General features: G+C 38.3%; 3 protein-coding genes and 2 long non-coding RNA genes across 6 annotated transcripts; 2 read left to right on the plus strand and 3 right to left on the minus strand.

Annotated features, from left to right (window-relative positions):
* Positions 1–4232: 4232 nt before the first annotated feature.
* On the minus strand, positions 4233–7096 carry LOC122990547. 2 transcript variants are annotated; one of them, XM_044363919.1, is made up of 6 exons: positions 6876–7096; positions 6403–6735; positions 5826–6182; positions 5502–5633; positions 5321–5379; positions 4234–5214 (listed from the first exon to the last, which is right to left on the minus strand). In XM_044363919.1, exons 1-6 carry the CDS (start codon positions 6916–6918, stop codon positions 5080–5082), a joined length of 1059 nt encoding a protein of 352 aa, XP_044219854.1. In that variant the 5' UTR covers positions 6919–7096; the 3' UTR covers positions 4234–5079. The 2 variants fall into 2 exon arrangements, with proteins under 2 accessions (XP_044219853.1, XP_044219854.1); XM_044363918.1 differs by having other exon boundaries at positions 4233–5214; positions 6403–7096.
* A 6474-nt stretch (positions 7097–13570) lies between these two features.
* On the plus strand, positions 13571–15570 carry LOC122990114. The gene is made up of 4 exons (XM_044363235.1): positions 13571–13941; positions 14102–14443; positions 14565–14906; positions 15533–15570. The coding sequence occupies exons 1-4, from the start codon at positions 13899–13901 to the stop codon at positions 15568–15570; spliced, it is 765 nt and encodes a 254-aa protein (XP_044219170.1). The 5' UTR covers positions 13571–13898.
* Positions 15571–16387: 817 nt separating this feature from the next.
* LOC122990555 lies at positions 16388–20379 on the plus strand. The gene is made up of 3 exons (XR_006405404.1): positions 16388–16491; positions 18833–18897; positions 19488–20379. It is a non-coding gene; the product is annotated as an uncharacterized LOC122990555 (long non-coding RNA).
* Positions 20380–20429: 50 nt separating this feature from the next.
* LOC122990557 lies at positions 20430–21003 on the minus strand. Its single transcript, XR_006405406.1, has 3 exons — positions 20814–21003; positions 20627–20685; positions 20430–20520 (listed from the first exon to the last, which is right to left on the minus strand). It is a non-coding gene; the product is annotated as an uncharacterized LOC122990557 (long non-coding RNA).
* A 110-nt stretch (positions 21004–21113) lies between these two features.
* On the minus strand, positions 21114–22288 carry LOC122990115 (signal-regulatory protein beta-2-like). Its single transcript, XM_044363236.1, has 3 exons — positions 22170–22288; positions 21698–22030; positions 21114–21478 (listed from the first exon to the last, which is right to left on the minus strand). The coding sequence occupies exons 1-3, from the start codon at positions 22210–22212 to the stop codon at positions 21114–21116; spliced, it is 741 nt and encodes a 246-aa protein (XP_044219171.1). The 5' UTR covers positions 22213–22288.
* Positions 22289–27195: the final 4907 nt, after the last annotated feature.

Consider the following 27195-nt stretch of genomic DNA (forward strand, 5'->3'; position numbering starts at 1 on the left):
ATAACTGCGGTGTTCTCAGAGGAGATGGACAGGCTATTTATAAATGGAATGATACTAGCTCTGATGCTAAGTACTTTGTCTTTAAAGAATTGTAGGAATCATCAAATTTAGAGACAGATGCTTCTAAATATGAGGTGGGAGTGGAGGAGGTGACAGACTTTAATACGCTAAAAAGTACCCTGGGATTATGACAGTTTTTGTCAATGAGATTAGAAAAAGTTGAGCCCTAGCATTTTTGACAGCCAGCTGGTATTTCTCCAACAGATCCTTCAGAGTTTGAAATGAGATCTGCATTTTATCCTGCTTCCACCTCCGCTCTTCCTTTCTGCATGCTCTCCTTATTTCTCTAATATTACTATTATTAAGCCACGGTAAGGCCAGAGGCTTTCGTATTTAGTTCTGACTGGTGCAACAGAGTCAGTGGTGGCCGAAACAGTACTGTTAAAAAGTGAGACAAATTCTTCTGTGCTCACATGAGATGGTGCAGTCTCAATACTGGTGGTGATGGGAGCCCCTCTATAGGCGTCTGCAAACCTAGTGGCAGTGGAAGAATTTAGCATGCGGGAACGAAGAAGTGCAGGGTGGACATGAGAAGCGTGTGGCAAATTGAGATAATAAATAATAGCCCTGTGATCAGAATGGTTAAAATCCTCTCTCACAGGGTTGTAGATAGAGAGACTTGAGGAGAGAACTATGTCTTGGATGTGTCCTTTAACATGGATTGGACTGTTTACAGATCACTGGAGACCAAAGGATTCAAATAAATTGATAAGATCATGGGTCATGGCTTCAGAGGGACAGCAAATGTGAATGTTGAAATCTCCGAGAACGAGAATATTGTCATATTTCGGAGCAATGTGGGAGAGGAGATCAGAGAATTCACTGATAAAGTCCATATTGGGCTTAGGGGTGGCACAGTTGTAGGTAGAAGACTGGTGAGATGCCATCTATCACAAAAGGGGTCATCGGGGTAAGCCATGACTCAGTGATGAAAAAACAGTTTTGGGACATAATGACATCTTGACAGATAAATGATTTGTTAGACAGCAATCTCACATTCAGCAGACCAAATTTGGAGGGAGGGAGGGTGTGGCGAGGATGGAATTATAGTGTGTGTAATAGTAATAAGATTGTCATAATTTACTGAATGGGATACTGTGGAAACAGAATTATGGTGTCTGAGTGTCCATGCCCCATGAGTGGTAGGGGTAGATTTGGCCAGATTTTGTTAAAATTTCATTTGTAACAGGGACCCTGCCAGTGGATTTACGGTGGCAGTGAACATTATTTTGATTATTTTGGCAGTGAACATTATTTTGATTGTTTGTGTGGATTACCTCATGTTGGCATGTACTGTCTTAAAGGCATTCTGCAGGTCAACCAAAGCATAGTCAATGTTTGCAGAGAGCAAATTTGCCCCATGTAGGTTTGGATGGAGCCTGTCAGGTCTGTACAGTTGGCTGCGGTTCCAGAACAGGTCGAAATTATCAATATAGTCCACGTTCATTTGTGCTGCACTGGATTCTTGTTTCAGCCAAGTGTGCAGTGACAGCAAACGGGGAAACTGACCACAGCCCCACCCAAGGGACAGGATTGGACCAGATATGAAGATGCGTTTCCCAGTGTCTTTAAGCGCAGAGATGAGTAGTTGGAAGTCAGCATGGAGGATTTCAGACTGTTGTTGGCTGACATCATTTGATCTCATGTGAATAACTAGGTTGGAGCACTCTGGATGACATTCAAGGACAGAAAGCAGTTTATCACAAATGTCTCAAACACGGGCTCCAGGAAAGCAGTGCATGTGGGCACCTTTGGCTCTGATGTTCCTCACCATGGACCTTCCGATAATCAGTGTTAAAGGCGAGGCAGAGAAGGGGATTGTGGCTGTGGTGGTGGCAGATCTGATCAGGGATGTACCTCGGCGCTCCAATTATTTTGCCTAGGTAGGTGAGACTAGGAATTCCCAGGCCGTGATCTGACAGAGTAGGCAGTGGAGGTGACCACAGGAGAATCAGCGGTGACAGGATGTGAGACGGCCGCTGTAGCAGAGCCGGTAGTGGACTGGGCGGGGGGACAGGCAGCCGAGGGCACAGATCTTCCAGACCTCGAGCCAGCAGCAGAGCACAGGTTGGCAGCTGCATCCACGGAGAGATCCACTGAGTGTATCGCCACTTTGTTCTGAAGAATCGTGAAGCGATTTGAAAGATTGAGGGTAGGTGATCTGCCTGGTGACCACTCTTCTTGTGGCCCCTGACCACTACCTCAGACCAGGTAGCTGGGTGAGTGGGAGTTGAGCAGGAGGAAGGTTGCGGACATGTTACTGGATCCCACAGAATGGTGTCGGATATAGCAGAGCTCATAACTGATATCATTTTAGCCTGGGCAGAGGCGATGTCAATGAAGCTGGATAGGAGGCTTTCTTTTTCAGCTAATCAGAGAATCTATGGATGTCCTACTTGAGGTTAGTTATGTTTCTGTTTGCCTTCTGGAGCAGCTGTCAGTCTTCACAGGGCATTGTAGCTCCAGATACAATCAGACTGTTGTGAGGGAGACGGATGTTAGCCTCACAAGTGGGAGACCACGACCGAGTTAAAGTTCCCCTCCACTCAAAAATGTGTTTTGCTTTTTCTTATTTCACTTGGATGTTGGACCTTTACTGTACAGAATGATGTATGTTTAGAGTTTGACTCAAACACTGGTTTCACATTAATCTGCTTAAGTGGGAGAATTTCTCTGTGTTCACCTTAAATCTGAGTTTAAAGGACATGGCTGGCCATTTTCTATATTTGTCTCATTGTCAACAAATTGCATGTGGAGAAACCAAACCAACAATGAATAAATCTCACTTACAGGTATTGTCTGTGTATCCGAATGCTATTCTTCTGTGCCATAGACCTCCATAGTTATCCAAAAACTATTAAAAACATGTCCATGAGCCACACTGTTGCACTTGGTGACATGTTTATTCATTATGAAGAGTTTGGGCACGGTAGTCTGTTCAGAAATGGCTCCAAACACTAATAACAGCGTCTTCAGTGAGTGGTTAGATGTTCATTTTTCATTTTGTGTCACTTTTACAATTAAAAAGTGTCAAAATTGTAGTTTTACAATATTGTGAATGTTTAAGAAGTGAACAATTTTATGAGGTCACTATAGAGTATTTATATTATTGTCAAATTACATTAATTTCCCAAACTAACTTGTAACTTCCATTGTCTGATGAATGTTCATCATGAGAATGATGATTCAATTACTGTGTAATGAACATATAATTTCACATGTTACATGACATTACAGTTTAGTTTCCAATGTGAAAGCACTTCAACAATGACTGCTCAGTGTTCAGGGGCCAGCAAGGGACTGAAGCTGGGCACATCACAAGTGTGTAACTTTAAAACCACAACGTTATCAATGTGATCAAAGTCTTGTTTAGTTCATTTCTGTCTTTTAATGAGACACAAACACACTGATATGACATCAGGAAACATATTCCCACTGTGAACACACTCAAGGTTTTGCTTTTATTAACAGGAGCAGCAAGAGCTTCTCATAATCTTGGACATGACAAGTCAACAGTGGATCAATCAAACGACCTGGTAATTATGCTTCTGGTAAATATATGGTGTATTTCCCTGCTTTCACTGGCTAGGTGTAGAGATCTTGAAGTGGGAGTGTGATGAATATTTTGCCTACTTTTTCCTTTTTCCTTAAGTAAAGTAAAGTGAGTTCACTGTTAAGTAACATAATGTTTGTTCCTATATAATAAACATGGATAGAGTCAAGAGTTATAAATACAAAATAGATCACTAAGAAATATGATAGGAATATTTTAAAATAAGTGTATGTATCTAAGACGATGTAAAATAATCAGATATGTCATTATAGACATATTGTAGGAACATTATAAAGTGCATGAAATAAAGTAAATGAACAAGTGCACCAAATGATTTTAAGTCGGTACTTGTTGATATTGCTCACATTTTTAATACAGTCCTGTTCAATAATATAACACATCTGCTACTTTCCTGACAGAGGAATGAATAATCAATAACACATTTCACGTTTAGGCTAATGACATTTATTAAATAAGCCATCTAAGAAAGTAACTTCATTGTTTAGTTAATGATGTTACAGTCGTAATCTCTAAGTTTTTTATAAAAACACAAATATTGTATTTTTGGCAGGATGGTGAAACAACAGCAGTGAACTATACAGCGCTGGATTTCTCCACACAGAAAGTGAAAAGAAGGAATAAAATGAGGAGAGAGAACACATAGGAGTGTGTACTACGATGTTAGATCAGATTATCACACCCAGCAACACCCCTCTCTATAGGCAGAGCAGGACCTTTACACTGCTCCCCAACTTTCTGCAGAGGTCTGTAGCTTAGCTCGCTTTAAAGTTACAGTATAATGTGCACAGACAGCGATAGGAGGAAGTTGAATATCAGTCAGAATGTGTTTTCTGAAAAGTGTTGCACCCAGCAGATTTCCAGACAGACTGCTCTCAAAAGTTGAGAAAGATTTAGTTCTTGAGAAAAACAAACAATCTCAACTGCTTTTCATTTCAAAATTCAAATTTCATGATGCATATTTGTTTATTTAAAACTAAAGTAAAACATGTACACAAACATCAGTTTCATGGAATTGATACTAGATGAGCACCATATGAGATTTTCAAACCTTAAAAATGCAAATCAGATAAAAAAGGCAAATAGGAAACTCTCCTCATGGCTAATTCATTTCAAACCAACTCTTTCAAGATGAATCTTTTAAAAAGCCAGTTTGGGTGTCATCACAAGCTTGAGACAGTAAACAAGATATAAAAGATATGGTATACTAAAGACTATTCTAAATGTTTAACTATTAGATGTTATTTTTGCAGCACAATGATTAATTTTCTTTTTTGAAATAATGATAAAAACAGAATGATACACAAAACATCTTTTATCCAAAATTGAAAAATCATTGTGTTACAGAGTTCAGAGGTGAAAGGCATGTGCTAGAACAGCTTAAACACTATTTTCACAGATAATGTGACAGAGAAAAACTTAATATAAGAAACAATCTGGTGTGTGAATTAATCTGAACCCTGAACCCTGACAGTATTGTAGACACAATTTTCTTCTGCTGCTTTTGCATTCCTTCTCCCTGCTTTGCCAGCTTTCTTCTTGGTGAAGGTTGGTGCAGAATAAACCAATGAGTCCTGATATCTCTGAGGAAATAAATCCCAAAATATTGTGAGATGGAAAGTCAATGTAAGCATGTGCAAACAGATAAAACATGCTTTTCAAGTTACATTTTATCTTTAAATTCCTTACCTGCTGACTTTGTTGACCACCACTGGCTGTTTCAGTATTTGTTTGCAGAGCAACAGCAGCTGTATTATAAAATAATAATAATAATAACATGACTTATACGCAGCACTGATGTGAATCTAAAGATGTTATAGCTGTTACTGAATACTGTTTGATAGATTAATGTTTGAGTAATTTCTCTTACCGTTCCAACAATCACAAGATTTTCTCTTGATGCAATATATGAGGAAGGTTGTTACAACCAGGCTTATAGCCAAAGCAGCACACAGCAGGTAGATAATTGTGTTGGCCTTCTGTAAATCCCACCTGCTGACAACTGAAGCATCATGAAAATAATAAAATAAAATAAATAATTTGATGTTACAAAGTAGCAATAACTAATTTATGGTATGTGAAAAGATAAAATGAAGAAGAATAAATGTTTTTTGATAGTTGATCTAAATGGATTGTACTTGACTCCTAATAAAACACATAGAATAATTTCACCATTATATAAAAATTAATTTACCTTCAATGTCCAGTTTAGTTCCATTTCCAAATAATATCTCCCCACATGTGGCCACAGCACAGTAGTAAGTCCCAGCATCAGACGAGCTGACGTTCTTAGAGAAGCTGTAGAAACATTTCTGTGGAGAGCGAGTCTCAGGACTCTTTTTACATTCATCGCCGCTGTTTCCATGAGCGTAAGTAAAACTGGGATGAGATTCATCTGATCCAGCTCTGAACCAGTACACTCTGTGTTCTTCTGGACACTTTTTATTCTCAGAGTCAGAGAGCACTGAACACTGGAGAGTCACAGAGTCTCCTGGATGGACTGGATCAGATGGAAAGTCTTGAGTGATGGCAGTGATATCAGGTTCTGGTCCTGGGGAAGTGAAAATACAAATTATGAACATGTTTTACTCACTTTAATGAAAACAGTTACACACGTTCATTCATATATGAAGAACACTTTCTTATAAACTATGGAAACATTAAAATGTAAAATATGTAAACTGCTGTTATAAATAGTTTTGAATGTAAGCAGATAAACTGATGATTACATTTAAGGAACGTGAAATCTTTGCTTGCTGACTTTTATTTACCTTTAATCCTCAGAAATGTTCCTTTCAATAATGTCATGTTAAGTTGGTCTACTTTTATACAGTAATAAAGTCCAGCATCGCTTAGCTTAGCTTTATTTATATGCAGGACAAATGTCCCAGGCTCTTGTTTTGCTGTAATGCGAGTAGTCTTATCAACACCATCGTAATCAAAGGCATATGTTCCTCCCAAGAATTCAGGTACGTTTTCAGAAACAAGCCTGATCCAGAACAAGGTTGTTGCTGCAGACACAGCTTTCTGGCGGATACATGTCAGAGTCACATCATCTCCAACATTAACAGTCTTTGTCACAAAGATCTGATCGTCTGCACATCCTGAAAAAAAGATAAAAAATAAACACAGAGCAACAATAAACAACATATATAGAATCATATATGCTTTCTGCTAAATTGCTGCAAGAAGATGACAATGTAATTGAAATAAATCTAAAGTAAAGCTGACTTTATATACTTACGCCCAACTCTGAGCATGAGCAAGATATAAAATCCGAACAGCATTTTCTTGTTAATTCAGGTAAGACAGCAGTTAATTTAAACAGGATCAGAAGATGATCTGCCTTAATGTAATCATATGAAATGGGAGGGAACTATTTCAGAACAATCTGATTGGCTGCTCGTTATGTTGGCGTTTCATTGTACTACCACAGTGGAAATAATATCAAACATCTTTCCAACCTAAACACATGAAACAACACCAACAGTGAGCTTTTGTTTCATGTTTCATGGTGTGTTTCTATTACTGACACTGAGAGTAAACACAAGAGATGATTTCATTCAATCTTGACATGAACTACAATAATCTCAAATACTCTTGTTCATAAGATTTCTTCTGGATTTCCACAATATTTGGAGGGACTTTTCAGCTGATAGTTATGGTCAAGTTGTTTAGGACACACACAAAAATCACCATAAATTGGAATTAACTTTATCCTGATGGGGTCATGTATCAAGAAATGTTTGGATGATTTGTCAGATTTTCATTTGTGGGAAGAAGTGACACTTTTAGAGCATTGTTGTCATTACTATGATATTTGTTGGCCAGTAGCCTGATATCCAGAATCCCTAAAAAAAAAGGGGGTGATATATTGTCCATTTCCAGCACGATTTATCTCAGTGTTTTGTCTATACTAACCCTATCAAACTAAAGGATGTTCAGAGACATCTCTCCAAACAAAACCTTAATGTTGAGTAATTCTGCAAACCCAAGATTATGTTTAATGGTGGAGATTTCAATTGCTCAAGATTTCGATTACAGCAACTTAAAGTCCCCCTCCACTCAAAAATGTGTTTTGCTTCTTGTTCCTTCAGTTGGATGTTTTGCCTTCACTGTGCAAACAGAGTTTTACACTGGAAGGCTGTTTTCATATTCATTCACCAAAGAGGGAAAGTTTCTCTGTGCTTGTTGAAAATCTGAGTTTAAGGGGTGGGCCTACGAGCATGATTTGTGACATCACAAGTCTTTTGTAAGCTAATGTAGTCCAATTTATACAAGTGTGATGTGGACACTTGAAGCCTCCAGTGCACATACACAGAGAATCGACTTTCTGTGAAGAAGGACACATCTTGTTTCCAGCAGTTAAAATTTTGAAATGAACAATATTTACATAAGACATTGAGCAAGTGTTCAATGTCTTTTATTTTATTTTTTACTGCAACTTAAAGTCCCCCTCCACTCAAAAATGTGTTTTGCTTCCTGTTCCTTCAGTTGGATGGTCGGCCTTCACTGTGCAGAATGATGTGCAGAGTTTGACACTAGAAGGCTGTTTTCACGTTTATCTACTGAAGAGGGAAAGTTTTTCTGTGCTTGTTTAAGAGGTGGGCCTATGTGCATGATTTGTGACATCACAAAGATGGAGGGGCCATCTTGACTATTGTAGGAGGCAGCCAATCCAGCTGTTCCACATCATCAGTGATGACCCGCCCACTGTGCCTGTCAGTCACATCAGCAGGAAGAGCTGACGACTCTTGTCAGGGGGCTGGTGAAAGGAGAGCAGAGCACAACGCTGTCACAGAAACTAATTCAGCTGCATGCAGTTTAGAATTCTGACTCAACTAACCTGCATGTTTTGATATGAGGAAGGGGACTTGTGTGAAGGGGAGAAAAATCACAAATAAAATAACATCAAGATTTGAACTCAAGACCTTGTTGTTGAGAGGCAGTATGTTAATCATTGAGAGACTTTCCCAAAAGGGTGTTTTTTGTAGTAAAAGGAAGCTTTTCACATGCAGTAAAACAGTAAAAATGCCACCTTACTACCCCATGAACAGTGGTGGACACATTCACAATAACAAGACAGAACCAGTTGACATGATAATGCAGCCAAGTGCAACACCGCAGGCTCTGGTATCAAAAGAATACAACAGTGGAGGTTTCTGACACTCTACTTCCTTCACCTACTTATATGTAGGTGTAATTGTATAGAGAATGAAACTAGATAAATTGTTAATGTAAAGGGTCAAAACTGCAGCAAAACTTGTCTGAAGATGCATTTCTATTTGTGGTTGAGTCTGACAGTCTGACTACTACAAGTGTTGAACAACACATCAAAATTATCGTACTGTACAGATAAACCAGTGGTTCCCTGACACAGTGGTGTGTCCAGCAAGGTGAATACAGGAACAGTAACAACTGCAGTAAATACTTTCATGTACTTTGTGCCCTGCTTTGTACTTTCTGCTTTTTCTTTTTGTGTACAGTACTGCTGGCAACTGACAAATAAACAGACACAGATAAACACACATTCACAATCAACACTAGCCAACAAATGACGCATGGAAAGTTAGGTGTTATTGTGGTTGGGCTTTCAGTGTAAGGTGTTATTTTCATTGGTAGTTGCTGTGAGAGAGGGAGTGCTCATTCACTGGTCCCACCCCAGTCGATTTCAACCATGATCTGAAAGTTAAGTTTGTCCGATTATTATTTGACCTCCTTACTAAAGTTTGTTCATGTGTGTATGGTTGTACCTTTAAAAACACAATTTATAGACATTATTTGTCCTTTAAATGAGCATTTCAAACAATAATTTCAATTTGTTCAATAAAAATGAGACTACCGAAACCTCTTGCAGCTTGTCTGTCCTGCTTTAATCTCACCACCTACAATATATATCCTGTTGCAGTTCACAGTCAGGTCTGTTCTGAGTAAACAGCCTCAGTTGTTGGTCAAAGGGCGGAGAAATGGCCCACCACAGCTTTTCTCTGTCAGTGTAGCTGTTGCATGTGGCTTTGCTCGCCTGTTCTCAAGGCAGACGTGCAGAATGTATTTACAAAGTGCTATGAGACAAGAAAGATGGAGGTGTTTATTCCTTTGAGTAGCTGTCTCCTTAAATTTTTATGCTGCATATTTTTAGTAAACATTTTCTTCAACAAAGAAACTTCAACTTACCTGTGAGTTCTCCACATCTCTTGACTGTCTGTGTAGGTTTGGCCACGTTTCCTCAGGCTTTCCCCTGCAACTGCCCCTCAGACCAGCAGACTACCACTTATGCTGTAGTTAATATTATTTCAAATGTCCCATTTCCTCCTCTTATCCTGATTTGAACATCCAAATTCTATGAAATATAGGTTTGGAATTAAATTAGTAATGTTCTCATTAGGCTATTCATCTACTTTAGTGTAGATTACACAAACAAAACAACACAAACTGCAGGTTCAGGATGAGCACTCTGTGTGATGCACCAAAAACACTCAGCAGTGTAGTAAACATCATGGGACAACGTAGGTCCTGGATGTGCTTATAACTATAAATTTATAATATCAGTCATATCAATATCACTTATAAATATCAGACAGTAGCTCACTAATGTTTTTCACCTTTCTGGTTTATTTCACTGCCTGTGGAGATCTTATGATTCCCGTTCCCACTGGAGCAGAGGGAAACCCTGAAAACCCTCTGCATGTAAATGGGAATATTAGTGTAATATTCATTTTCATTAGCCATGTAAACAGCTTATTGGGAAAATTGCCTTTTTTCTGAATAAGGGCAAAATCTTTGTACCAAAAATCATTTGGGTTTTGTCTTTACTCTGGGGACAGGATCATGGGTGCCTGGTTATGTTTTAAAATAGGGAAGCAAACTTATTGTTGGGGGGCGGGTCTGGTGGAGCTATTCTCAGTAGCACTACTAGCTGATGTAGTTGTAACATTATACAGGAATGAATAATCATAACTTCAAAAGCATTTTAACTTACATTATCTCAAATCAAGGACTATTTTAATGCACAACTCAGAAGGTGATTTTTGCTCCTCAAGACTTAAAAGGGCCATTTTAGTTGAGGACTAGACCTTACTGCCAAACCACCCCTGAGAGTAAACTTGCACCTCTCATTTACCCTGTATGAGAAAATGAGAGAATAATTGTAATAATGACAGCACATCACAGAGCGGCCAGATAAAAGCAGAGATCATTACATGGAGCAATAATTCCATCCAAAGTCTGACTAAAACTGAAACATAAAGGTATGGTTAGCGATTCTAATCCAATACACTTTTTGTCAAATTCAGTGAATATCTTCTCACGGTCCGCTAGCTGTGTGAGCGTCGAGAAAAAAATCCAGTGTCCATTCACAACACTGGCTCTGTAAATGGGCATGCAAAAACAGCGGCTTGGTGCAAGCCACACAACACTACTCTGGCCAATCAGCAGGGGGCGTTCATGCTCGTGCACAGGACAGGGGGAAGTCATCAGAGCAGCTGTCTGTGTGAGGACATGATAGTCTCCCGTCTCCAGCACCCGACTGGTGGGGGAGGGCTGACGAACTGGAGAGAGAGAGGCCGTGGCCAATTCATATGGAAAGCGTTTTCTCACAACAGATACGCTCCATTTTATTAAATGTATCAATCCACACTGAATCCGAAACATTCTCATGGAGACCCCCCGCGTTTTTTTATGCTCCAAGTCTGTTTCTGTCATGTTTAGTGAAGCATAATCTGAGCAGACAGCAGTTTAAATCACACAAATATTGTGCTATATATGTGTTTTGAACTCATTAACTGATCAATGAATCAATAAATACAAACTGTCGATTTCTTCCTGTAGAGCAGACATGCAAACTTTTTCGGTTCAGTAAATTTCTGTAATTCAGTTGGCCGCTTCTGTGGACAGAGACACCCAGGTTGAGTGAGTAGTGAGGAGGCCGCAGAGAGGCGGAGAGTGTGGATGGACTGTTGTGCTCACATGAGATGATTTTTTTCCCCGCTCGTGATAAAGTGTGAGAGGAATAGAAGTGACTCTACAGCTGACGCATCGCTTTGTACTTGCCATATTTCTCTTTTGGTTGTTGCCATGATAATGCGTGTCCATGAATTTGGAGGGCGGAGCTTCTGAGGGAGCACGAAAGGAGTGGTGTTTTTGTTTGGGTGTTTAGTTCAAATATCAACAGTCTTTCTCCAGAATGACTGACTTTACCTTTAAACAAAGCAGTATGTAGAAGTCAAAATAAGTCACTTTCCATCGAACATTTGACTGTTTGTTAATTCAGACACTTTCGCACTGTAGGGAAAAGCTCTGCTCTCTCTCTAGCCCCATTTACTCATCCCATTCAAGGTGGGAATACTGCCTGTAATCCGCCTCACTGTTCTGGTACAGATATGGAGTGGTGGGGGAAGAGTTGCTCTGCCAATAAGCTGGCTATAGAGGTAGCCACAGAACCGGATTGACTGTGTGTGTAAAACAGACAGCTGGCACAGCGGGACAGGGAGCTGACGCTGTTGTGTTAGCCCGTATTCAGACCAAATCAGGCGGTGTGGTGTACAGCTGCAGGGTTGAACAGAGGTGTTGAGGTGTTTGTGCTTTAGAACGTAACCGCTGTGAAACAATCAGAAAATAACGTTTTATTGTTCTGATTCACTGGCTTTCTCACTACCAGCGCTCCCTCTCTTCTTTCACTCTCTAGGTCACTCAACCACAGCTGTCATCCCTCTCTCACTAGTGCTCTCAGCTCTCTCTCTCTCTTTTTCTCGCGTCTTTTTAAAAATGAGTTGAGAAGCCGACAGAAAACTCTAACTTAACTTTTAACGTTATATAACTTATGTAACGTCTGGAACGCTGGCATGCTATGTAAAAGCACACACAGAGACGGCTTTAGGCTGGCTTTGTGTGGATCAATGTAAAGAAATCAAATGCAGCTCAAAGGCAGATCCTCTTTACGGCTATAATGCCGGTTCTCTGTATAAAAGAGGCTTTTTTCTTCGGGGACTGAACCAACTCAAAGGGTGGTCCAAAATTGTGTGTTTTTTATTACTTGTTTTTGTCAATTGCTGAAAATAGTAAAATGATCATTGATATAGGCTGCTTAAATATAATCACCTGATTGCGGGGACTGTGTGATGATACGTTTATTTTTAAAAAGACAAAAAGTGGGGTAGCAAAACCATAACTTTGCTCCCCCTAATTGAATAATGGGGATGCATTTGCTGCACTTGCTCCATTGCTCAGGCACCTATGGACAGTTAGTAGTTAGTTAGTAAATAGCTCCAATGCGTAAACTAATTTCCCATTAAAAGCCCTGCACACCAACGGCACACCCACACAGGTGATTTCACTTATTCTGGCTGATTCTCAGATCTGTGTGGGTGTCTACAGGCTGTTTGATTGACATCTACATGACTCTATTGTTGGTGTTGTTGCATCTGTTACACCTTTATCATTGTTATTATTTCGAGTAATCCAGTGACCTCATCTAGACCCCAGTATAGTTTTAAGCTTGCCCGGGTGAACCTGAGCAGAAGCCTAATCAGCCAAAATAACTGAAAGCACCTGTGAATAATTTCAAGCTACAGTATCGCGTTTGCTATTTCTAGCTTCATTACAGGCACCCCTACACATTTGTGCCGACAGTTTCACGCGATTTTACACTCTGTGGTGGTAATGTGGCTAGAAACACAGCATTGCTACAGGAAGAGAAAAAGACTGCTAGCTAACAAACGTGGCTGTAAATAATGCAGGTTTGAAAGTATGAAGTAAATGTTTTTTCAAATGTTTTATGAGGAAAGAGTTAAGCATGTCTCAAGGAAGCACACAATGTGTTCTGGTAAGAAACAATGAAAATATAACTCTTTGTTTAAAAGAAAATTACAGTCATCTTTGTGCCTGTGCCGTGTGCGTGTGTTGGTAGGTGGCAATATACAAACATAAAGGTAAAAACATCCATCTTTAAACACATGGACATAGTTGTTAGACAAAGGCATCTGTGTTTGTGCTAATCTAAGCTAAATACAAGAACAGGAAATTGAATTTAATGATACTTCAGGCGGTCAGAATAAAGAGAATGCTTTGGAAACAATACAAACACAACAATTACGTGCATGTACATCTCTTATCAATGGAAAATAGATCACTGGTTTGTCTAAGAGGAAGTTCATGCTCTGCGTTTCAGCCAATCACCATGATTTCCATTTTGTAAACCTTGATCACCTTGTAACCAAACCTTCCATCTGGGTGAGAAGACATCAGTTGTGAAGACGAGAGCTGTACCACAATGATCCGACGACTGGCTGCTTTGATTCTTCTTACTGCAGTGTGTAAGTACAATTCTCATTAGATGTGGAAAAACCATTTAGTCTGAGCAGTCTATGATATGATGCATAAGATAAGATGCATATGAGACAAGGCCTTGGAAAAATTTACATTTTTCATTGTTTTAGTGCTGTTGTCTAGTAAGTCTCTTTTGTTTTTCTTCAGCTCTGATTCAAACTGCAGAGGTTCCTCAGCTGATCTCTTTGACTTTGGTTGAACCTGGTGACAATGTTACTTTTCATTGTACAGTCTCTGAGAATGACAGATTCCTTCTCTGGTATAAGCAGACTCTTGGACATATGGGCCAAACAGTCGCTTCTGGACTCGTCGGCAAAATAACAGTCAGCGAACAATTTAAAGAGTCGCATTTCACAGTCTCAAGAGAGGATGCTCAGTATTCTCTCATCATCAGAAATGTAAGCAAAGAAGATGAAGCAACATATTTTTGTCAGAGTGGAACAGTATATTCACAGAAGTTCATCAATGGCACATTCTTGGCTGTGAATGGTAAAAAATAATTTGTGCCTTATTTCAATGATCATTTACATTTTTAAGTCATTCAAATAATTTAGATTGTGAATTCCTTTTTTTGCGTTTCTTTTTAATGTTATTTTACTGAACCACACAGACAACAATCAGCAGAAATCAGTCTATGTGAAACAAAGTCCGGAGACGGCATCAGTCCAGCTGGGAGACGCACTGACTCTCCAATGTTCACTGCTCTCCAAGAACACAACAGAAAACACAGATCAGTGTCCAGGTGTACGCAGTGTGTACTGGTTCAGAGCTGGATCAGGAGGATTTCATCCAGGCATCATTTACACTCACAGGAGTGATGAACGTTTGGAAAGGAGCTGTGTCTACAGTCTGTCCAAAACTATACGGGACTCCTCTGATATTGGGACTTACTACTGTGCTGTGGTCACCTGTGGAGAGATCCAGCTTAGTGAAGGAACTAAAGTGGACGCAAGTATGTATTTACAGTTGTATTTAAAGAATTAATAGATTTTGCATAAATTTATTTAGCCTGGTTAAAATATATTAGATTTTGGCTTTTTAATGTATCATTAGTTTGTTGCTTTCTCCAAAGTTTAAATTCCCCCTCCACTCAAAAATATGTTCTTCTTCCTGCTACTTCAGTTGGATCTTTGAACGTTAGCATGCAGAATGATGTACGTGCAGACTTCTTGTAACATTACAACTAGTTTGGAAGCCAATTCTGGTCTAGTTCGTATCTTACTCAAGTGTGATGTGGGAACTTGAAGCCTTGAGTGCACATACACTGAGAATTGACTCTTTGGTGAAGTTGGAAACATCTTGTGTCCAGCAGTTGAACTTTTGAAATGAACAATATTTACATATTCATAGATTATGGATTTGTAATAAGGGAGAAGGTGTAGATGCAATTTCAAGAATTTAAATGAGGTTTTTTTTATATTTCTTAAAATATGTCTTGAGGGGATTTTTAAGAAGGTTTCATAGAGCCCTATTTTAACCACACAAGTGCAACAACAAGTGCAGAGTGGTAGGTCTTGGGTGCACTGACTGTGTGGGCGTCTTCATGCACACCTGCTATTTTGGTTTATGTATGTGCAGCAGCACCAAGTGCAAAAAGGCTGGGTGAAGGTGAATGAAGATCAGTTGGTGTGATGATTAATAAATACTCTTTTAGTCAGTCACATTCCTGATCTCAGCTCAGAAACAGCTGTGCCAATCAAAGTTAAGCATGATAATGAGAGATGAACAAAGGGAAAGCTTTTCTTCAGGAAATGTCTGTGCCACACCATAAACACTCATCACCACAAATCCAAAGACAGATGGTGTAGGGTTTTTCATCAGTATTATTTTTATTTATTTATTAGTTTATTTGTCAGGGACGATGCAAAAAATATTGTAACAGGTTAAAATAACAGGAAACAGATGTATTGCATATAAGATTTATAGCCAAGGCTAATTTGCGACCCCTGTCCCTGGTTAGGCTTTTCTACTTAAAATAGTCATAACGTATCAGTACCAGAAATACATTAATTAAATAAAGTTCATAGTAAATAGTGAGTAATAGTTGGTTAGGCTACTATAATAATGTTAAAATAAAAAAATAAAAAAATTTAATTTGATGATGTTTATATGATTGCATTGGACTGACACTATTTCATCCATAATTATTATTTATAAATCAAATTGTGTTTATCAGCATTTGTGAAGTCCAAAACTCAAATGAAAGAAGAGGATACTTTTGACTAAACAATACACATACTCTACGTATAGAAAGTAAAAGTAAAAAGTAAAATACACTTATTCCAACACCAACTCAACAGTTATTTAGATTGTTGACAAAATGTAATTAATGCCACTCAATTTCTATTAGCAAATGATTACTCCTGACAGTCCATTAATAAATAATGTTTAATGTCTCTTTGGAAATTTTTTGGTTCCAGGATCAGGGTTGGATCCAGTTGTCGTTCTACTTGGAGCGCTGTTGGCCTGCTGTGTGACTGTGATTGCCGTCCTTATTTTCTACATTAATGGGAGGAGAGTTTTTGAACATTGCAATGGTAGGTTCACCATATCTTACTTTTTGTTTCAATTAAATCAAATCAAATCAACTTTATTTATATAGCACTTTACACACAACACAGTTGATCCTAAGTGCTTCCCAGCACACAGAGAGGAAGACAAAACAAAACAGAGAAAAGAGAGAAACAAGAGACAGACTTACAGAGACTTCAGGAAAAACATCTGGGCTGGATTAAGTTAGTCACAGTTAAAGGCTTATGAATAGAAGTATGTCTTAAGATGACACTTGAAAATCTCAATGATGGGGGAGAATTGGATGGTGGGAGGAGGAGAATTCCATAATTGTGGGGCAGTAATAGACTAAGCCCTGTCCCCGTAGCACTTTGTCCCGGACTTAAGGATAGACAGTAGTCTTTGGTCAGATGATCTCAGTTCTCTGACAGTGTGATACGGGTATAGGAGTTCTGTAATGTAAGAGGGGGCAAATCCATTAAACACTTTGTAAACAAACAGCATTTTAAAATCAGTTCTTTAGCTAACAGGCAGCCAGTGTAGAGAGGCAAGAATGGGTGTGATATGTTCCCTCTTTTTTGACCTTGTCAAATCTCGTGCTGCTACATTTTGAACTAGTTGGAATTGTGATAAACAAGATTGTGTGATACCAAAATATAACAAGTTGCAGTAATAAAGGTGTGAAGATATGAAGGCATGGATGACTTTCTCCAGGTCAGTGGTACAGAGAACTGATCTGAGTTTGGAGATGACACGGAGCTGCATGAAACTTAACTTTACAACCTGATTTATTTGTTTGTCAAACTTCAATCTTGAATCAAAAATGCATGTGATTTAACAGACGGCACCAATGGGCCAAGATGAGGAGAAATAATTTTGGTTGAATTCTGTGGTCCAAATAAAATAACTTTTTATTCTCATTGAGGTGGAGAAAATTTGCAGCCATCCAGGATTTGATGTCTTGAAGACAGTTATTGAGGTTGTTTAGTTTGTTGTAGTTATTGGGCTCTAGATGGAGGTAGATCTGTGTGTCATCCACATAATCCGCAGTGAAAGAAATGCACATTTGATTAATGTGACCTAGTGGAAGCAAATAGAAGGAGAACAGGATTGGACCAAGAATAGAGCCTTGGCGGACACCATAGGACAAGGGGGCAGAAGAAGAAGATAAGTTGCTAATAGAGACACTGAAGGATCTGTTGGGCAAATATGAAGAGAACCAGTTTAATGCGGGGCCAGAAACCCCTGCCCACTGGTTTAACCTGTGAATGAGAATGGAATGATCTCCAGTGTCAAAGGCTGCAGTTAGGTCTAAGAGCAAAAGGACAGAGCAGTTACTTGAGTCAGCAGATAAAAGGAGGTCATTTATTATTCTCAGTAATGTAGATTCTGTATCATGAAGAGGTCTGAAGCCGGATTGGAATTTTTCAAAGATGCCCTTTCGAGCCAGGTGGGACAACAGTTGATTAAAATCTACAGTGTCAAGGATTTTAGAAAGATAGGGGAGTTTGGAGATTGGCCTGTAATTACTGAGGACTGTAGGGTCTAGATTCTGTTTTGTTAAAAGTGGCTTGACACTGGCTGGTTTCCAGGAAGCTACTGATAATTGAAAGAATGCTGGGGCCAATGGTGCCAATAACGTCTTTGAGGAGTTTAGTTGGAATAATGTCAAGAGAGCAGGTGGAGGTTTTCATAGAAGAGATGATATGATGAAGTTCTGGTAGTGTGATGGAGTTAAGGGAATTTAGAACTGCGGTGTTCTCAGAAGAGATGGACAGGCTATTTACAAATGGAATGATACTAGCTCTGATGCTAAGTACTTTGTCTTTAAAGAACTGTAGGAATCCTCACATTTAGAGACAGATGCTTCATAATATGAGGTGGGAGTAGAGGAGGTGACAGACTTTAATACGCTAAAAAGTACCCTGGGATTATGACAGTTTTTGTCAATGAGATGAGGCTCCAGGAAAGCAGAACATGTGGGCACCTTTGGCTCTGATGTTCCTTACCATGGAGCTTCCGATAATCAGTGTTGAGGGGCGAGGTAGAGAAGGATATTGTGGCTGTGGTGGTGGCAGATCAGACTGGGGATGTACCTTGGTGCTCCAATTATTTTGCCTTACAAGTATTGTCTGTAGTTTCCAATGAGCAAAGCACCTCACCAGTGACTGTTCAGTGCTCAGGTGCCACAAAGGACTGAAGCTGGGCACATCACAAGTGTCTAACTTTAAAACCAAGACCTTATCAATGTGATCATAGTCTTGTTTAGTTCATTTCTGTCTTTTAATGAGACACAAACACACTGATATGACATCAGGAAACATATTCCCACTGTGAACACACTCAAGGTTTTGCTTTTATTAACAGGAGCAGCAAGACCTTCTCATGATCTTGGACATGAAAAAACAACTGTGGAACAATCAAACAACCTGGTAATTATGCTTCTGGTAAATATGTGGTGGTGTATTTCCCTGCTTTCACTGACTAGGTGTAGTGATCTTGAAGTGGGAGCGTGATGAATATTTTGCCCACTTTTTCCCTTTTCCTTAAGTAAAGTGAGTTTACTGTTAAGTAACATAACATTTGTTCCTATGAGATAAACATGGATAAAGTCAAGAGTTATAAATACAAAATAGGTCACTGAGAAATGTCATAGAAATATTTTAAAATAAGTGTGTTAAACTCTCTAAGACGATGTAAAATAATCAGATATGTCACTATAGAAATATTATAGGAACATTATAAAGTGCATGAAATAAAGTAAATGAACAAGTGCACCAAATGATTTTAAGTCGGTACTTGTTGATATTGCTCACATTTTTAATACAGTCCTGTTCAATAATATAACATATCTACTGCTTTCATGACAGAGGAATGAATAATCAATAACACATTTCACATTTAGGCTAATGACACTTATTAAATAAGTCACATAAGAAAGTAACTTTATTGTTTAGTTAATTATGTTACAGTCCTAATCTCTAAATTATTTATTAACACACAAATATCATATTTTATGCAGGATGGTGAAGCAAAGGCAGTGAATTATGCAGCGCTGGATTTCTCCAACATGAAAGTGAAAAGAGGGAATAAAATGAGGAGAGAGAACACAAAGTGTGTTTACTCTGTTGTTAGATCAGATTACCACACCCAGCAACACCCCTCTCTATAGGCAGAACAGGACCTTTACACTGCTCCCCAACTCTCTGCAGAGGTCTGTAGCTTAGCTTGTTTTAGAGTTACAGTATATTATGTGCACAGACAGTGATAGGAGGAAGTTTAGCATCAGTCAGAATGTGTTTTCTGAGAAGTGTTGCACCCAGCAGATTTCCAGGCAGAGTGATCTCAAAAGTTGAGAAAGATTTAGTTCTTGAGAAAAACAAACAATCTCAACTGCTTTTCTTTTCAAAATTCAAATTTCATGATGCATATTTGTTTGTTTAAAACTAAAGTAAAACATGTACACAAACATCAGTTTCATGGCATTGATACTAGATAAGCGTCATATGAGATGTTCAAGCCTTAAAAATGCAGATCAGATAAAAGAGGCAAATAGGAAACTCTCCTCATAGCTCATTAATTTCAAACCAACTCTTTCAAGATGAATCTTTTAAAAAGCCAGTTTGGGTGTCATCACAAGCTTGGGACAGTAAACAAGATATAGAAGATATGGTATGCTAAAGACTATTCTAAATGTTTAACTATTAAATGTTGTTATTTTGCAGCATGATGATTCATTTTCTTTTCTGAAGTAATGATAAAAACAGAATGATACACAAAACATCTTTTATCCAAAATTGAAAAATCATCATGTTACAGAGTTCAGAGGTGAAAGGCATGTGCTGGAGCAGCTTAAACACTATTTTCACAGATAATGTGACAGAGAAAAACGTAATATTAGAAACAATCTGGTGTGTGAATTAATCTGAACCCTGAACCCTGACAGTCGTGTAGACACAATTTTCTTCTGCTGCTTTTGCATTCCTTCTCCCTGCTTTGCCAGCTTTCTTCTTGGTGAAGGTTGGTGCAGAATAAACCAATGAGTCCTGATATCTCTGAGAAAATAAATCCCAAAATATTGTGAGATGGAAAGTAAATGTAAGGATGTGCAAACAGATAAAACATGCTTTTCAAATTACATATTATCTTAAAATTCCTTACCTGCTGACTTTGTTGACCACCACTAGCTGTTTCAGCATTTGTTTGCAGAGCAACAGCAGCTGTATTATAAAATAATAATAATAATAACATGACTTATTCACAGCACTGATGTGAATCTAAAGATGTTATAGCTGTTATTAAATACTGTTTGATAGATTAATGTTGAGTAATGAGTAATATTTCTTACTGTTACAACAATCACAAGATTTTCTCTTGATGCGATATATGAGGAAGGCTGTTACAATCAGACTTATAGCCAAAGCAGCACACAGCAGGTAGATAACTGTGTTGGCCTGCTGTAAATTCCACCTGCTGACAACTAAAGCATCATGAAAAAAAAATGAATAAAAGAAACAATTTAAGGTTAAGAGAAAGGAATAAATAATTTATGGTATTTGATAAGATGATATGAAGAACAACAAATGTTTTTTGATAGTTGATCTAAATGTATTGTAATTTACTCCCAAGAAAACACATACAAAGATGATCATTTACCTTCGATGTTGAGTTTTGTCGCATTTCCAAATAATATCTCTCCACATGTGGCCACAGCACAGTAGTAAGTCCCAGCATCAGACGAGCTGACCTCCTTATAGAAGCTGTAGAAACATTTCTGTGGAGAGTGAGTCTCAGGACTCTTTTCACATTCATTACCACTGTTTCCATGAGCGTAAATAAAACTGGGATGAGATTCATCTGATCCAGCTCTGAACCAGTACACTCTGTGTTCTTCTGGACACTTTTTATTCTCAGAGTCAGGGAGCATTGAACACTGGAGAGTCACAGAGTCTCCTGGACGGACTGGATCAGATGGAAAGTTTTGAGTGATGACAGTGATATCAGGTTCTGGTCCTGGGGAAGAGAAAATACAAATTATGAACATGTTTTACTCACTTTAATGAAAAAAGTTACACACATTCATTCATATATGAAGAACACTTTCTTATAAACTACGGAAACATTAAAATGTAAATATGTAAACTGCTGTTATAAATGGTGTTGAATGTAAGCAGACAAGCTGATGATTACATATAAGGAACGTGAAATCTTTGCTTGCTGACTTTTATTTACCTTTAATCCTCAGAAATGCTCCTTTTAATAATGTCATGTTAAGTCGGTCTACTTTTATACAGTAATAAAGACCAGCATCGCTTAGCTTAGCTTTATTAATATCCAGAACAAATGTTCCAGGCTCTTGTTTTGCTGTAATGTGAGTAATCTTATTAACACCAACATAATCAAAATCATATGTTCCTCCCAAGAATTCAGGTATATTTCCAGCAACAAGCCTGATCCAGAACAAGGTTGTTGCTTTTAACTCAGATGTCTGGCGGATACATGTCAGGGTCACATTATCTCCAACATCAACAGTCTTTGTCACAAAGATCTGATCGTCTGTGCATCCTGAAAAAAAGATAAAAATAAACACAGAACAATAATGAACAACAGACAGATAAAATCATATATGCTTTCTGCTAAATTGCTCCAAGAAGATGACAATATAATTGAAATATCCAGAGTGAAGCTGACTTTTTATACTTACGCCCAACTCTGAGCACGAGCAAGATATAAAATCCAAACAGCATTTTCTTGTTAATTCACGTAAGAAAACAGTTAATTTAAACAGTGTCAGAAGATGATCCGCCTTAATGTAATCATATGAAATGGGAGGGAACTATTTCAGAACAATCTGATTGGCTGCTTGTTATGTTGGCGTTTCTGTGTACTACCACAGTGGAAATAATATCAAACATCTTTTCAACCTAAACACATGAAACAACACCAACAGCAACCTTTTGTTTCATGTTTCATGGTAGGTTTCTATTACTGACACTGAGAGTAAACACAAGAGATGATTTCATTCAATCTTGATGTGAAGCACAATAATCCGAAACACTGCTGTTCATAAAACTTTTTTTTGTGATTGTTGGGGTGATTTCCAGCACAATTTATCCCATTTTTTGGTCCATACTAACCCTATCAAACAGGACACCAACAGGAGTTCAGTGACAACAACTTTGATGTTGAGTAATTCTGCAAACCCAAGATTATGTTAAATGTTGGAGTTTTCAATTGTTCAGTATATATAAATACATATTTTTGTTACAGCAACTTAAAGTCCTCCTCTATTCAAAATGTGTTTTGCTTCTTGTTCCTTCAGTTAGATGTTCAGCCTTCACGGTGTAGAATGATATATGTGCAGAGTTTGACACTAGAAGGCTCTTTTCACATTTATCTACTTTTGAGATGAACAATAATGGCATATTCAAAGATTTTTCAATGAGGGAGAAGGAGATGTCATTTTAAGGATTTTAACTAGAAAATTGGACTTTTTTATTTTTGGAAAAAACATATTAGACACATTATTATTCTCAGCAGAGTATTCTTTATATATCTTACAACATGTCTGGAGGAGATTTTAAGTAAAACTACTTTGTTATTGTTCGGGAAAGATCATTGCAATGGCAATAAACCACAGTATAATGACAGACTATGACAGACACCATACTTCATGAACTGCACACTACTTCCTGCACTGGAACTGAACATTAGCACTGGATGTTAATGTCAGTACTCACTGTAGAAAAGTCTATATAATACTTACTACTTACCTTAGAAACAGTTGTAAAGCCTGATATATATTGAGACTGTCTTTCTCCAGTTGACCTTCCTCAACTAAGTTCAACAATTTCTTCATCTAAACCATCACCCTGTCTCTCAGACCCCATCCCAACTATGCTGCTTAAGGAAGTCTTACCCTTAGTTAGCAATTCTTTACTAGATATGATCAATCTGTCTTTAGTAACAGGCTATGAACCACAGTCCTTTAAAGTAGCTGTAATTAAACCTCTTCTTAAGAAGCCTACTCTTGATTCAGGCATTTTAACCCGCTATAGACCCATATCTAATCTTTCTCTCTAAGATCCTCGAGAAAGCAGTTGCCAATCAGTTGTGTGACTTTCTACATAACAATAGTTTATTTGAGAATTTTCAGTCAGGATTTAGAGCACATCATAGCACAGAGACAGCACCAATGAAAGTTATAAATGATCTCCTAATGGCTTCGGACAAAGGACTCTCTGTACTTGTCTTGTTAGATCTTAGTGCCGCATTTGACACCATTGACCATCACATCCTATTAAGAGACTGGAACACTTAATTGGCATTAAAGGAACTGCATTTAAGTCCTATTTATCAGATCAATTTCAGTTTGTACACGTTAACGATGAATCCTCCATGAAGGCAAAAGTGAGACACGGAGTTCCACAAGGTTATGTGCTTGGACCAATACTATTCACCGTATATATGCTTTCTTTAGGTAATATTAAAGTGTAATGTGTAATATTACACTCCATAAATTTTCATTGTTATGCGGATGATACTCAAATACATTTATCAATGAAACCAGATTAAACTAATCAGTTAATGAAACTCAAGCATGCCTTAAGGACATAAAAACCTGCATGACCTGCGATTTTCTGCTACTAAACTCAGACAAAACTGAAGTTATTATGCTTGGCCCTAAACACCTTAGTAACACATTACCTAATGATATATAGTAACAGTAGAAGGCATTGCCCTGGCCTCCAGCACCACTGTAAAGAATCTGGGAGTTATTGATCAGGATATGTCCTTTAACCCCCACATAAAACAAATCTCAAGGACTGCCTTTTTTCACTTACATAATATTGCAAAAATGAGGCACATCCTGTCTCAAATAGATGCAGAAAAACTAGTCCACGCATCTGTTACTTCTAGGCTGGATTATTGCAATTTTTTATTATCAGGCTGCCCTAATAAGTCTCCAAAGACTCTCCAGCTGGTCCAGAATGCAGCTGCGTGTGTACTGACAAAAACTAGAAAAAGAGATCATATTTCTCCCATTTTAGCTTCACTGCATTGGCTTCCTGTTAAATCCAGAATAGAATTTAAAACCCTTATCTTCACCTACAAAGCCGTTAATGGTCAGGCACCACCATATCTTAAAGAGCTCATAATACCCCATTACCCCACTTTAACACTGTGTTCCCAGAATGCATGCTTACTTGTGGTTCCTACAGTCTCCAATAGTAGAATGGGAGGCAGAGTCTTCAGCTATCAGGCCCCTCTCCTGTGGAACCATTTTCCAGATTCGGTCCTAGGTGCAGACACCCTCTCTACATTTAAGATTAGGCCTAAAGCTTTCCTTTTTGATAAAGCTTATAGTTAGGGCCAGCCAGGCTTGCCTTAGATTAACCCTTAGTTATGCTGCTATAGGCCTAGACTGCCTGTAATTTGCTCTTTCTGTACATCACTGCAGTCTTTAAGTCATATGACTCACCAAACAGAAGATAAGATTTGCAATAAACTTTTCACTAGCTAAATTTACATTTTAAAGGGGGTACAGATGCCACTAGCCTTTAAATATTAATATCACCCAAAATACTGCATATCTGTAAATAAAGAGGCCTAAGTCTCTAGGTCTGGTGTGAAATCCTGCAATAATATCTGTAGCACTCAGTTAAATAGGAAATTAGTAAATCTAATATTAAATTTAAAAAAAAATGCATCCAGCCCTTTGCCACACTGATACACAAAGACAGAGGGGATGTCTTACATATTATGGGAGGCAGCCAATCCAGATGTTCCACATCATCAATGATGACCCACCCACTGTGCCTGTCAGTCACATCTGCAGGAAGAGCTGACGATTCTAGTCAGGGGGCTGGTGTAAGGAGAGCAGAGCACAACTCTATCACAGCACTATCACAGAAACTAATTCAGCTGCAGGCAGTTTAGAATTTTTTACTCAGCTAACCTGTATGTTTTGATCTGAGAAAGGGGACTTGTGTGAAAAAGGGAGAAAATTACACATAAAATACCTCAGTTCAGATTTGAACCCAAGACCTTGTTGAGAGGCAGCATGTTAATCACTGACAGGCTATCCCAAAAGGGTGTTTTTTGTAATAAAAGAAAGCTTTTCACATGTAGTAAAACAGTAAAAATGCCACCTTGCTTCCCCATGAACAGTGGTGGACATATTCACAATAACAAGTCAGGACCAGCTGACACTATAATGCAGTCAAGTGCAACACCACAGGCTCTGGTATCAAAAAAATACAAAAGTGGAGGTCTCTGACACTACTTCCCTCACCTACTTGTATGTAGGTGTAGGGTTAGAGAATGAGAATGAGAATGAAAGATAATGAAAGTAGATAGATTGGTAATGTAAAAGATCAAAACTGTAGCAACACTTGTCTGAAGATGCAGTTCTGTTTGTGGTTGCGTCTGACAAAAAACTAACCCTAACCCTCTTACTACTACAAGTGTTGATATGACACATTAAAATTACCATACAGTTTAACCAGTGGTTCCCGGACACAGTGCTGTGTCCTGCTCTGTGCTTTCTGCTTTTTCTTTTGTTGCACAGTACTGCTGGCAACTGACACATAAACAGACACAGATAAACACACACTGACAAGCAACGATGGCCAAGAAATGACGCAATGTTGTGGTTAGGCTTTCGATGTAATCTGTTGTTTTCATTGGTAGCTGCTGTGAGAGAGGGAGTGCTACTCATTCACTGGTCCCACCCCAGTTGGTTTGACCCATGATCTGAAAATAAAAGTTTGCGCGATTATTATTTGAGCACCTTGTTATAGTCTGTTCATGTGTCTATGGTTTCACTGTTAAAAACAGACATAGACATTATTTGTACTTAGAATGAACATTTCAAACAATAATTTCAATTTGTTCAATAAAAAATTAGCCTGCCGAAAGCTCTTGCAGCTTGTTTCTCCTGCTTTAATCTCACTACCTACAGTATATCCTGTTGAAGCTCACAGTCAGATCTATTCTGAGTAAACAGCCTCAGTGGTGGGTCAATGGGCGGAGAAATGGCCCACCACAGCTTTTTTCTCAGTGTAGCTGTTGCATGTGACTTTGCTCAATTGTTCTCAAGACAGATGTGCAGAATACCTTTACAAAGTGCTGTGAAACAAGAAAGATGGAGGTGTTTAGTCATTTGAGTAGCTGTCTCCCTACATTTTATACTGCATTTTTTAGTAAACATTTTCTTTAACAAAGAAACATATTACACACAACTGTGTGGTTTTGGTCACATTTGCTCTGGCTTTCCCCTGCAACTGCCCCTGAAACCTGTAAACCACCACTTATGCTGTAGTTAATGTTATTTCTAATGTATCCTCCTCTTAAGCCTGATTTTAACATCCAAATTCTAACAAATACAGATTTGAAATTAAATTAGTGACATGCTCATTAGGCTATTCATCTACTTTTGTATAGATTACACAAACAAAACAACACAAACATCAGGTTCAGGATGAGATTAGCTTAACGTAATGCAAACACTGAAAGCAAAACAGCTAGCCTACACTGGGAGACAAAAAATACAGCTCCAACTCTGGCAGTAACTAAATTGTTTCCCTTTTGTCACAGCCCAGCTCATAGGCTGTGACAAAATATGGGAAACCAGACAAGTTTTTGCAACTTAGGATAAGTGTTTATTTACAAAATAATAAATGAGAATGAAAAAAACGTGGAAGTCAGTAATCAGTACTGTAGGCATG

The sequence above is a fragment of the Thunnus albacares genome, chromosome 10, assembly GCF_914725855.1.
Source record: "Thunnus albacares chromosome 10, fThuAlb1.1, whole genome shotgun sequence".
NCBI lineage: Eukaryota > Metazoa > Chordata > Actinopteri > Scombriformes > Scombridae > Thunnus > Thunnus albacares.

Bases quoted from the DNA above. Each gene is read 5' to 3' on its own strand.
- LOC122990115 (XM_044363236.1), bottom strand. From the start codon at position 22,212: ATGCTGTTTGGATTTTATATCTTGCTCGTGCTCAGAGTTGGGC. The intron at 22,031-22,169 runs GTAAGTATAAAA...TCTTTTTTTCAG, and splicing joins GCTCGTGCTCAGAGTTGGGC to GATGCACAGACGATCAGATC. The intron at 21,479-21,697 runs GTAAATAAAAGT...TCTCTTCCCCAG, and splicing joins AGCATTTCTGAGGATTAAAG to GACCAGAACCTGATATCACT.
- LOC122990547 (XM_044363918.1), bottom strand. From the start codon at position 6,793: ATGATTCTATATATGTTGTTTATTGTTGCTCTGTGTTTATTTTTTATC. The intron at 6,183-6,402 runs GTAAATAAAAGT...TCACTTCCCCAG, and splicing joins AACATTTCTGAGGATTAAAG to GACCAGAACCTGATATCACT. The intron at 5,380-5,501 runs GTAAGAGAAATT...TTTATAATACAG, and splicing joins ATCTTGTGATTGTTGGAACG to CTGCTGTTGCTCTGCAAACA.
- LOC122990114 (XM_044363235.1), top strand. From the start codon at position 13,899: ATGATCCGACGACTGGCTGCTTTGATTCTTCTTACTGCAGTGT. The intron at 14,444-14,564 runs GTAAAAAATAAT...TGAACCACACAG, and splicing joins CACATTCTTGGCTGTGAATG to ACAACAATCAGCAGAAATCA. The intron at 14,907-15,532 runs GTATGTATTTAC...ATGTATGTGCAG, and splicing joins AGGAACTAAAGTGGACGCAA to CAGCACCAAGTGCAAAAAGG.